This window comes from Thermobia domestica, chromosome 15 (assembly GCF_964235325.1).
Source record: "Thermobia domestica chromosome 15, izTheDome1.hap1.1, whole genome shotgun sequence".
Lineage (NCBI taxonomy): Eukaryota > Metazoa > Arthropoda > Insecta > Zygentoma > Lepismatidae > Thermobia > Thermobia domestica.
Genome location: NC_137468.1, coordinates 111,725,234 through 111,738,721, shown reverse-complemented (window position 1 = coordinate 111,738,721; position 13,488 = coordinate 111,725,234). Strand labels below are relative to the sequence as shown.

Genomic DNA, 13,488 nt, shown 5'->3' with positions numbered 1-13,488 from the left:
GAAAATCCACGCACACGGTAAAAACTCATTGTGAGTAGGGGAGAATGGGGGAATGGCGGTCACCTAAGCAAAAATCGTTATAATCTAGATCCTAAAGCACGAAAAGTTTCCGCGAAAAGTCGATTCTATAGGTAATTCTGTCTAGTTTATTGTGACTAATTTCAAAATACATATCTTATTTCATTGCCAAGCTAAAAACGAAAAAATGACCATACTCAATTGACAGTTATTTCCCACACGGTCGGGTAATGGCAGTCAAGGATTTCCCCATGCTTTACATATAGAAAAAAAACTTCAACACTATTAACATTTCAAATTTATTCATTAACTTTAGAAGAGTTAGGTATCTACAGAGACAGATAATAAACCGCAGTTTCGTGTAAAGCAGATTTAAAAAACTACTTATTCATTGAAGTTACATATATTTTTCGTCAACACCTTAATATATTTGAAATATAAATCTATTGGTATTGGCAAAAAAATCATCAAATGGATATATACGTCTGGATCCAGGGGAAGTTCCTTATTCAACTTCATCATTTCTGGACTCTGAGTTAGATTACACTTGAAGAGCATGATTTGGGGGTTGACTGTCAAGACTTATTTATTATCGTTTATTTTAATGTCAGGGAGCCCCGGTCACTAACTACCATTACCCCATCCGTTTGACCGAGGCTATCCAAAACGCATGTCTTGAGTAAAACACGGTCAACACCAACACACAAACAAATGAATGCATTAACTTATAGATTGCTTTAGAACTATATAAGCATAGTGTCTACCTAAAAAGTCACTTAATAAAAATATCAAATGGAATAGTACTTGCAGTGCTGAATATTTTGCCTAATATTATATCAAACGCAACGAAAAATACAACACGCCTTCATTTAATACCCATCACTCCTACAATGGCGTCGCTCTCAAAATTACTTTATCTGACAGCTGTCAGTAAGGTGCCATCATCTGCTTCTATTTACGAAAAGTTTTTCACTGACCGGGGTTACCCCCTGACAAAGGCTACCCTTCTCTCCCCTATTCGTTTAAGTCGGAGATATGAAATTCAGCATATAAACTCCTAAATGAAATAATTCAATTACGTGTTTCAGCCTTTCCAAAAATTCGGCCACTAAAAGGAACAATTTCTAGTATTAAAATTTTCGATTCTTTATTCAGAAATGTCTAATGTGAGAATTTACTTGAGTTAGAGATATGACATTTAATATACAAACTCTAATCAAGAAATAGGTTAACATGTGTAGCAGCATTTTCAAAAATTTCACTTCTAAATGGGAAAAGAGGGGTAATTTTTCCAATATTTAATTTTAAAGTTTTATATTCATTAAATATTATTCTTCCTGCTCGAAGAATGGGCAGTTCAACTTGTTCTATTATAAATATTCTCCATTTGCTGAACATGTTTAAATAAACATTTCTCAAACGAATATCATTTGTGGAGGGACTAGGAAATAGCTTGGGGCGGGCCTCCATTTACCTCCCCTTCGTGGTTACACTCCTAAATGTATTAACTTACTGCATTTTTACGCACCATTTAGAGCTCTTAAGAGTCGTTTTCGTCTTCTAATCTTGACAAACCAATTCCCTGTAGCTGAAATAGAAGACTGCAACTGTTCTTCTGTACCTTTTTCAGTTTCAGTCATCTGGTCAGGAATATCTTCAACAGAGCCCACAAGATCAGGCATTTGTTCAGGACCAATTATCCTCGGTAGTGGATCGTTTAACACTGGTTCTTGCTGTGCTTCTCTGTCACCTTTGAGACTGCAGAGCTTCAGAATCTTAGTGAATATCTAAAGAATGAAAATCAAAAATGAAAGAAATATCAATAATCTACAGAAGAATCTGTTTATATTCGACTTATTTCGCTACACTGTTGTCACCTGTACCGTATAGTTGAGCCAAGACATAAAGCAGATGTCGACATGAGTGCCGTATCTCGGCTTGCAGGTGCTGGAGTATCGTGTTGGTGTTAATGAAACGTTGCCGGAAGTGAGCCGTTATTGGGCTCTTTTCCACGCACATTTTTCGTGCAACCGAATAGTAAAACAGTGTCGGTAAAGTGGTTTAACCATTGAAGGGAAAACAGCTAAAACTATCATGGCCAGGCTAATTTATGAGGTCCATACAAAAACATTTGGCAGTACAAGGGATCCGTTCGAAGTAATCAGCTTGAGGTGCTTGTGGAATTCGTCGATCCTGGGGAATGCAACATATTATTGTGACATGGCCAGATATTAAATCTGATGATATCTACTGTCAGTCATGTCATTCGTCACCGTATTAATTTGACATAAGGGTCGAGTTTATAGCTTTTTCTTGGGACATCAAGCTCTTGCTGAACTTAAAGCAAAATGTACGAAAGACATTTGACGATGTCAAAATGGAAGACGATTGTCACATTAGATGAGGTGCATTTATCTCAACCGCAATGGTAACATTCGATATCGTGAAACTTCTAGCATGACAGTACCGAGTTTTACCACGAGTGTCGAGAAATTTCATGCAGAGAATTATGTTTGTTGCCGAATATCACTTCGAGTGGAAGCTGAAGGTACGTAAGGTGGAGAAAAATACGGAAGTCTATGCTAGAGGATTCCATAATAACTCTAATCTACCCATTGTTTGCAAGGAAGAACAAGACTCAGATATAGACCCACATAGAGAAAGCTCCAACCATTCAGCCAATCATTCCTCCGATTTTATCATGACATGGAGCAGGAAACGGCAGTTTGTAAAATTCAGTCCCCTTCATGACATTCCCATATATATATATATATATATATATATATATATATATATATATATATATATATATATATATATATATATATATATATATATATATATATCTTGCTGCCATCCCAATGGATTTCTGTACACTTGAATTGTTAAAACTCTACTGCATGCCCTCACTGGTATATGGAAAAATGAAAACCTGCAGCGACTCGGCCAATAGTCGGTAATGTTAATGTTCCAATAACACACGACTAGTGTGGCGACAAAGCTTTTAGTACGCTTTGCAAATCCGTGGATATAATCAGTAGTATTGACCAACGTTCGAATCAGCAAAATTTTTTGTTTAGCTTAGGGGCAATGATATAGGACTACATGGACCACCTTTATTGATTTTGTCCGGGGTACCTTGGCCCACCCTTCAATTTTGGAAATTGTCAAAACTAAAAATTTGGTATGGTAGCATAGAACTGGAGTACTTATTAAGTTTGGTTGATCCATGTAGTTCTCTTTCATGGATATAAAACTTGCCAAAAGTGTAAATTATGGAGGTTTTTGGCCTTATTTATCCTCTTTGATAAGGGTTTATCACTTTATACAGTTATATACGAGGGGTCTTTTCTCTTTTATAGGACATGGATACATTGACGAATCCCTCTAAAATTTTGGGAGGGGTACGTACATTCATTGATCTAATCCATAAATTTGGGAATTGTTAAAAAGATTGGCAAATGTTCTCTAGGACTCGTATATATATATATATACTGTTCCATAATTCGTGTTATTTTCTACAGCGCTGGGAGAAGATGAAGTTTATACATTATTAATGTAAAATTTGGCACTCTTATTGAGAAATATCTGAATTTTTCGAATTTCTAAAGAAAAAGAGAAAATTGCTGTTTAGCCCCCCTTTTAGGGGTGTAAACACGAAAGTTCATTTTCCTTATGGGAGATTCAATGTTAAATTTTAGAAGCAGTTTTCTCCAATAATTATTCGTGAAGATTTTGGAGCAAATGAGTTGTATTTGTTACAAAATGCAAAAACACTCATTCACAAAGCTAGTAAAGCCGTCTCAAACATTATTTTGCGAAGGTCCCCCTTTTGGGGGCAAGGGGCGTAAAAAGGTGGTGGGTGATATGTTACCAAAATCCCAAAATTTATTTTCGGAATGCCAGTAAGCGTGAGATTAATCACAAATGTCACAGAATTAATGCTTCAATGTCCTTACATGTAAGAGTGACTGATAATGGGGCTAGAGCCCCCTTTCAAAAATAAAAAAATCACCATAAATATCTTTAGTAGGGACATACGAGAAGAAGGTATTCTAATTAATGTAAATTTAGGCGTCATTGTATCAAAAGAGTATGCCTTTTTCAAATCTGGAATGTTATTTTGATAACGCACCGCCTTAGGGGGCACAGGGGGCGAAACATAAAATGATGGATGTTTATAAAAATTCCAAATTTTGTTCCGGAAATGCCAGTGAGCGTCAGATTTTTCACCACTGTCACAGAATTAATATTCTAATACTCCTTGCATGTGTCAGTGACTGATATGGGGCTACAGCCTCCCTTCCAAAAAATCATATTAAAAATTCACCATAAAAATCCTTAGCAGAAACATACCGGAAGAAACTACTTTTTTTTAATCAATTAAGTTAAATTTGGTGTTATTGTGCTAAAAAGGTATGTGTCTTTTAATATGAGATGTTACTTTGGTACCGCACCGCCTTAGGGGGCACAGGGGGCGAAACATAAAATGATGGATTTTTATAAAAATTCCAAATTTTATTCTGGAAATGCCAGTGAGCATCAGATTAATCATAAATCTCGCAGAATTAATATTTCGATGTTTTTTGCATGTGCCAGTGATTGATATGGGGCTACAGCCCCCTTCCAAAAAATCATAAAAAATTAGCCATAAAAATTTTAGCAGGGACATCCGAGAGACCATTATTTCTTGTCAAATTCATGTAAAATAATTTGTTATTTTAGTAAAAAGGTACGCGTTTTTGAAATATAGAATGTTATTTTGGTGACACCGAATTAGGAGGGCACAGAGCGCGCAGCATAAACATTTGAATCTTTATTTTAAAAAAATCCAAATTTTATTCTGGAAGTGTGAATGAGTATCAGATTAATCACAAATGACAAAGAATTAAGATTCCGATGCTCCTTGCATGTGCCAGTGATTGATGTGGGGCTACAGCCCCCTTCCACAAATCACGATAAATATCCTTAACAGGGACACACCGGAAGAAGCTATTTTTTAAAATCAAGTAATGTGAAATTTGGCGCTGTTTTTTTTTAATTCGGTATAATTTTGATAACGCACCACCTTTAGCGGCAAAGGGGGCGAAGCATAAGATTGTGGATCTTTATGAAAATTCCAATTTTTTTATTTTTTTTATTTTATTTTATTTATTTTTTATTTTTTTTTGAAAATGCTAATGAGCGTGAGATTAGTCACAAATGTCACAGAATTAATATTTCGATGCTCTTTGCATGTCCCAGTGACTTATATGGGCTACAGCCCCCTTCCAAAAATCACAAAAATTCACAATAAATATGTCATAATTATTATGTAAGTTGTCATTTTTGCAAAACAAAAAAATATACAATAAACCTGGAAATTACTGTAAATGAATATCTTCTGTCAGTGTAACTAATTACGCATATAGCTTTGTTGTTATGGTGTCACTGGAATATAATCAAAGAATTTTATATTTTTAAAAATCAATTAGGGCTCTTTTTATAGCAGAAAATCTCACACACAAATCACCTACGTATTTTCTACACACTTAAGCAGAACCATCTCGAAATAAAACCCATAATGACAATGGAAAACGTAGCAGGAACAAAAAAAATCTTAATGAAAAGTAAGATCTTAAAAATTAAAATTGAGCTGTAAGTTTCAATATTGTTTGCTTTATTCGTAAAAAGAAAAAGCATGTATTTTCATTACTTCTTACACAATAATCGTATTATCCAACTTTCCATATAAGAACTTACTCGTATGTACCGCAGACGTAATACACACGGACACACGGTTGTAATAGAAACAAATGTTTCCCGAGGAATAAGAATCTTTTGCTGGAAATTATTCTTTGTTGAAAACAATTCTTTGTGGCTCTACTATCACTAATTGTTTTAAAAGATCATTTACCTAAGTGTAAAACCCATAAAATCAACTTACTTTTATTCGGCATGCCCTCCTGAACGAGCAAGACATAAATTAATGCGATTTACTAAAGAAACTGTAAACACCTTCTCCAACATATCTGGAGTGATCATCTCTATACTGTGGAAAATCCTCTGCTTCAAGTCCTCTACACTGTTACATGATTTTTGGTAGACAATTTGTTTTAGGAATCCCCACAAGAAAAAATCACATGGTGTAAGATCCGGACTTCTTGGTGGCCATTCGACGCTTGACCCCATAGAAATAATCCGTTCCCCAAATTTCTCTCTCAAAAGATTTATAGTCGTATTTGAGCGATGCGCTGGCACTCCATCTTGCATAAATCATATTTCATCACTTTGACCTAAATTTAAACGATCAAGTTCAGCAAATACTTTTTCTCTTAGTAGTTTTTAGTATGATGACGTTGTTACATTTTCATCAAAAAAGAAAGGTCCTATCACCTCAGTCGCAGTTATACCACACCAAACCATTATTCCTCGTTTGTCCATTGACACTTCTGATCTCACGTTCGGCTGTATCGATGACCAATATCTTGCATGTGGTGAGGACACAGAACCATTTAAGAAGAATTTTGCTTCATCGGAAAACATCACTTGAAATAAGAACATAGGGTTTTCATTTAACTTCTCGATAAACCAGTTACAGAAATAAACACGATCATCATAATCACTTGCACACAATTCAGAAACCATTCGGACCTTGTATCGTTTTACCTTCAAGTTTCTTAAAATTCTTTGTAGCGTAGTTTTCTTAATATTTAAGCCTAAGCTTCGACGAGCAAGGGATTTCCGCGGTGAACTAGTAACAGACAACAACACCTGTCTTTTTGTTTCTTCTGTAGATACACTTGGAGATCTTCCTGCACTTTCTCTAGATGCAAGATGGGCAGTGTGAAAATAATTGCTGCGGAACTGTTTGTACAAACGGTGAATTTGCATATCGTGTACTTTTAATCCGAGTTGTTTAACTGTACGGGATCTTGTTGCTCTTGCAGATTTTTCTGATAAAATGTACCATTCAATTACATTATCACGCTGATCCTGAGTTAAACACTGCATGATCGAAGGACACTACAGTATGAATACACTCTTAAAGTATACTGGAAACGACAAGTAATTATCAAATGATTAAGCCAGTCTATCCCCGAGATTCACCTCCTATGTAATGTCCATTTCCGAAGAAGTCAATCTAATCCAGATGTTGATTACAGACACGAAATCCTATTGAACTGTCAACACGTTAACTCGTAAATCGTTGGTGTATTGCGATAAGAAAAGGTCTGAAACTGTTGTCAACACACATGAACAAGAAGTTGAGTCAGGAATTAGAGAGTATTTTATAAACAAAAGTTTGTTGACATTGCTTAAAATCAGCTTACAGTGGGACGCCAACAAATGATTCGGACGTGTTCCAGTGCTTTTTAACCCTTTCACAGAGGAAGTCGACTTTTGTCGACAGAACCAAATTTCCTTAACATGCGAATGTCGACTATAGTCGACGTGTTAAAATTTGTTTGTCCGTATCTTGGCTTTGTCGAGAGTAGTCGCCAAAGTTGTACTGTTCATTTTTGTTTGTGTTCTATTGTTTTCGATAAACAATAGAAATCACACAGAAAACCTTTGGCGACTACAATCGACAAACCTAAGATACAGACAAATTTTAACACGTCGACTATAATCGACATACGCAGGTTAGGGAATTTTTTTTCCGTCGCCTTCCACAGTGAAAGGGTTAAACACATATCTCTTAGCATGCATTCTGAATAGGCCAGAGAGAAGCATGGAAGATAGTAAAACAAAGTGGTGTGGTTCTTTAAATGATTTTGGGACCGGGAAGGGGGAATTGAATCACTAAAGTGGTCGCTGGCACATGGAGGTAGCTTCTAAGTATTAATTTTGGTATATTTCCAAATATTTTGACGCTCACGGGAAATAACGAAAAGTTTGAATATTTCTTACTGCCTATTTTCTCCAATTTGGAGGTTTGGCGTAATAAAACTAGAAACGCATGTACCATCATAGATGAAAAGGGAGGAAGAAGAGGAATGGTATCGTATTTTCTACCTAAAACTGCTAATTTACAGCAAAATTCGTATAAATATAGAGCAAACTGCTTTCCGTATTTTACATTGAAACTCCAGTTAGGCGAATCAAATTTTGAGTTGACGCCACTAAAAGAGATCAACACATGTCCATTATCATATTGTCGCTTTAGCTCTTTTTCTAAACAAACATTTTTCGACAATAATGCCAAATTTCACTTTAATAATGAAAAATATTTACCTTCTGCCAGTAGGTCCTTGCGTATAAGGACATTCATCATGAATTTGTATTGTTTTATGAAAGGGGATTGTAGCCTAATATCAGTCACTGGTACAGTCCGCAGCAAAAATCCTGTAACATGAGCATATATGTTTATTGTGAAACGACGAAGTCTTTTGCTCCAAAATAAGTGTGCAGGGGAGGACGCCGAGGTTTCTCCTGGCGTGATTCATGCCACTTAGACGTTATGTTGATTCCCTGTGCTGTTAGTTGTAGTTTCACAATAAACTTACATGCTCATGTTGCAGGTTCTTTGCTGCGGATTGTACATGGAAATAGCATAGGAGCATTGATTCTGTGCGCCTTGCAATTAATTTCATGCTCATTGGCACTACCAAATAAAATTTGGAATTTTTATACTTCGGCCCCTGTGCCCTCCAAAGCCAAAAATTACCAACCGCGTCCTTTGTCCCCTGTTACCAAAATAATATTTCAGATTTGGAAAATACATAACTTTTTATTACAATAACGAAAAATTTCACATTAATCGACCAATAGAAAAAAGCTTCTTCTGGTATGTCCCTGTTAAGGATATTTATCGTGATTTTTGGTTATTTGTGGAAGGTGGCTGTAGCACCACATCAATCACTGGCACATGCAAGGAGCATCGGAATATTAATTCTGTGTCATTTGTGATTAATCTAATACTCATTCACACTGCCATAATAAAATTTGGAATTTTTATAAACATCCATCATTTTATGTTTCGCCCCCTGTGCCCCCCTAAGGCGGTGCGTTATCAAAATAACATTCCAGATTTGAAAAACGCATACTCTTTTGATACAATGACGCCTAAATTTACATTAATTAAAAAATACCTTCTTCTCGTATGTCAATACTAAGGATATTTATGGTGTTTTTTTTTTATTTTTGAAAGGGGGCTATAGCCCCATATAAGTTACTGGCACATGCAAGAAGCATTAGAATATTAATTCTATGACAGTGGTGAAAAATCTGACGCTCACTGGCATTTCCGGAACAAAATTTTGAATTTTTATAAAGATCCATCATCGAGTGCTTCGCCCCCTGTGCCCCTCCGGAGCCTTCTGCTGGAGGAAAAGAAAACTATTTAAAGAAGGTCTTCAAGGAAGGGCGATCGGCCCGAACAGATTTCCTGTGTGTTTTAGAGGAGTGTTAGGATAATCAGAGATTATTGTATTTTTAAAATATAGCTATATTGATTTGCTGATATATATACACGTATACGTTTTCGGGTTTGTATACGCGCTCTTTTGGTAGACTTGTCCACCACCCTTTTTAGTATCCCAGCCTGGGACTGGAGCTGCACCATCATTTGGAACATCATCATTTGGGTCATTTGGAACCATCATTCACACAAAGTGAACTTTTTGTTCGCACCAACCTAATTGGAGCCGCAACAGGCTAAATTTAGCTCAGTTTTTGATTAAAAGAGATGTAAAACGACTGGAAGCATTCGAAATGTGGGTGTGGAGAAGGATGGAAAGAATTAGTTGGGTCGAGCGGAAAACGAATGAGTGGGTATTAGAAATGGTGGGGGTTGAAAAGAACACTTTTAGATATTGTTAAGAAGAGGAAGAGAAACTGGTTGGGACATTGCCTAAGAAGAAATTGTATCATGAGGGACGTCATAAAGGGTGTGGTGGCGGGAAAGAGAGGCAGAGGGCGAAGGAGACTACAATTAATGGATGATATAAAAACAGAAAGATCATACGTGAAGACGAAGAGATTAGCGGAGGACCGTGGATCATGGAAGCTTCTCAGCTGCGGCAAGTGACCCGCCAGTAAGGCAATTTTAGTAATTTTTTACCATTAATAATTCTTATTAGGTTAAGGGACCAATCTAGGAAATAATTTAAGAACTAGTTGAGCGTCCTTAAAAATTAGCGTTGTGTTGTGTTATTAGAATAATCATTACTGTTATCTGTAAAACGTGAAATCTGGCGTTTTATATCCATATATTGCTATATGTAATTGAAAATATGCCAAGAGTAGTTTACACTCTAGCGCCTGATTGGTAGCAATTGGTCTAATCGTCTTAAGTCTGGCACTGGGAACTTGGAAGAAAGATATTACGTCCTTCTATCGGAATAGCAAAACAACTATCAATTTTAATTACACGAATTTTAATAAATGGTACGTACCGTATTTTACGGACTATAAGACGCGCCTTAATTTTTAAGCATTTTTTAAAAATACCGTAACATTTTTACTATTTTTATTAACAAGTGTTAGCAAACTTGTGAATCCCGCAACTCATGTTCGTCGCATCGGTGCACTGCTGCGGCTAGTTGAATCCAATGATGCCAGATAGAGATAGGTTTCCCGCGGCATGGAATATAAACCCATTTTTAAGACTGGCTGGATTTTTTAAAATCAAACACTGGACATTTTTATATTAATTTCGAGTACAAGGCTCACCAGAATTTTGGAGGCAATTTTTCGAAGAAAAATTATAGTCCGTAAAATATGGTAACCCCAACATCATTACTGTGCAAAGGGAAAATTACTACAGACCTTGGTTTACGAATTCTTCGGTCTGCAAACAATTCAGTCTACGAACAAGTCTTGTGAACAATTTCTCCCTCGACTTACGTACAATGTTTTGGGACATGAACACACACACACAGACACACACCTATACCGAAAATTCCACACGCCAGTAGTGTTTTTGTGTGTTTGCCGTAAATAATACCTGTCAGTGTTCCATCTTGAAAATCTCCTTGTTCTTTCTTGCACGTTTTGTTTCTTAACCCTCATATGTGTTTGTTTTAATTAGTCACTTATTTGCCTCTAAAAAGGATAATGTATCATCAGTCTATAATCTTTACTACAGTAAAAAAAATCACTTAAAAATGTGAAAAATACATACAGTACCATGTTTCTGTGGTTAACAATTTCGATGAGGGAAAACAATTTCGGTTTACGAACAGCATTACGGAACTAAGTTCGTAACTCGGGAGTTTACTATTCTTTTTTCTGAGCAGTGGCAGATTTAGCTGGTAGACCGGGTAGGCACGGGCCTACCCAAAAATTTTGAGAAATATACTGTATAAAGATACAAAGAGTAAAAGATACAACAAAGAGTAAATATATATTTTCCACTATTTATATTAATGGTAGATAATTATTTAACAAATAGCATCAACAACTACTGTAAAAGTAATTTTCTACTGTCATTAATCAATTAAATGTGTATGTATCGATAAGCGAGAGAGCGGGCCTACCGAAAATTAAAATCCTAAAGCCGCCCTTGTTTCTGAGTTACATTGTTTTCCATCTGATATCTTGATTTCATTTAAAAATAAAATAAAAAACTACACACTACTAATAAATCTACATTATTAATGTACAATGCAAAATCAGAAATGGTAGGGTTAGGCTCTAGTATAAAACTCTAGATCAAATATGGGAAGGCTTTGAAACACAAACAATTAGTAAATTTAAGAAAGATTTTTACTTACGAGACCCATAACTATTGTCATGAACCGACGGTAATCATTTTTTCTTAACTCTAGTATACGTACTTTTAGAAATTTCTTCACTTACTTAATTTTATTATTAGATCGCTTGTTGGATTAATTCAATCGTTGTTATGATAATTCTACATTTGATTGTTGTCAAATATCATACAGATATGAACACTTTCTTTTTTGTTTGTTTGTTTGTTTAACGTCCAACGATTATGATCCGAAGCTAAAAGAAACTATGTTGATGAGATGGATGGTAATAGTGGAATGAAAAATATTATAGAAAATGAGAATGGAAAAACCTTAAGAAACCCTACGTGCACGGTGCTTGTCCACCACAAAGCCCAGTTGGCACGGTTTGGTGTTGAGCCTAGAACCCTATGCACCAGCAGAGAGAAAGGGAGAGACACACAGAGAGAAATGTCAAACTAAATAATGCAAACACCTATAGTTTGCATAACGGATGTGTAAGCTGCTAACACTGAGTATGAATATGTGACACCTGGCTGTTGTTAGTGGTATCTTAAATTGTCGTCTGTAATACTTCAGGCTGGGTTTAAAGGAGGAACCTTAAGTCGTATTCGCTAAATTGGGAGACCTCTCTTTGTTTTAAACGAGCCACATTGTGGTTGCACGGTTAGTTGGCACAAGTGTATTGTAAATGACCAGTGTGTTAAAAGTATTCTGAGTTTTCAAATTGATGACTTATGAAACTCATGGCAAAACAACGAACGATAATAGTGAACGGAAGAGAAACCTCAGTGACAAAGATTGCCTAGCATAGAAGCAGTGGCGGATGTAGCCCGGAGCCGAGGGCCCTAGCCACCCAGTTCTTTTGAGTGACAAAAATAATTTAAGCTATTATTTATATATTTTTTTAAAGTTTTATAGTAAACTGATGATGTACTTATCACAGTCTGAGTTCTGGGTGCCCCTCGGTTTTTACGTTCTAGATCCGCCCCTGAATAGAAGATTGTCGCCACTGATCGTAGAGCAAATGCGGGAAAAGTGATTGAGGAACTCTTCCAGCACAAAAACAGTCTGCTCCGAAGATTCCAATCTCACTTGAGTTACATCCGAGGTTGAGTTGCAATTTCCAAACCGCTGATCACGGATACACAATGTTTAATGCACAGAAATACAAAATGGACAATGAAATGCATATCAAGGACAAACAAAATGGATTGCCGACGATAAAAAAAACTCGTAATATTGTAACACATTTGAATCATCACGAGACATTGAGCCTATTTTAGAGTTACTGTGTATGCCTCTTCGTTTATTGAACTTTCTTTCTATATTTATTATTGAAATAAAAGTGAAGAAGGCTTCCTATTTTTCCATCTTGTCCAATTGCTAAGTCACTTCTGTTTCCTTTTCTATTTCCTGTTTGCTTCCTGAATAGAACCTCGGCATGACTCTAGTTTCAACTCTTACAATTTTTTGTTGCGATAGCCAGCACTTATGGACAACACGGAATTATCAGCAAGGGAACTTCAAACATAACTCCTCGATAAGGTCAACTGTAGGCACTAATACGACAGAGGACCAAGAGTGCAATACGAAATAGACTCCCAAAGAAGTACTTTTACCAAAGACTTGAAGCCTGCCATAACCTCATCATATACTCCAACAAGCCATCAACAACTTTTATCTTGGAAGAGCGTAACTTCTTCATGTTCCTGTAAATAAATCAGAATCTTTGACATCTATACTAGCGGCCTATAACTTCATCATGGCTGGGGTGCAGTCGATCCTTTCCTTT

General features: G+C 36.2%; 1 protein-coding gene across 2 annotated transcripts in view; it reads right to left on the bottom strand.

The window, feature by feature from the left end:
• The window catches only part of LOC145671891 (uncharacterized), an 84,595-nt gene extending 72,769 nt beyond the window's left edge, over positions 1–11,826 (bottom strand). For both annotated transcript variants that reach the window (XR_014128557.1, XM_081741112.1), the window contains exons 1-2: positions 11,718–11,826; positions 1,547–1,805 (exon numbers count right to left, since the gene is read on the bottom strand). Coding sequence is in view for 1 of the 2 variants with exons in the window: in XM_081741112.1 (XP_081597238.1) it covers positions 1,547–1,805; positions 11,718–11,738 (280 nt within the window). In the remaining variant the exon portion in view is untranslated. The remainder of the gene's footprint in view (positions 1–1,546; positions 1,806–11,717) is intronic.
• Positions 11,827–13,488: the final 1,662 nt, after the last annotated feature.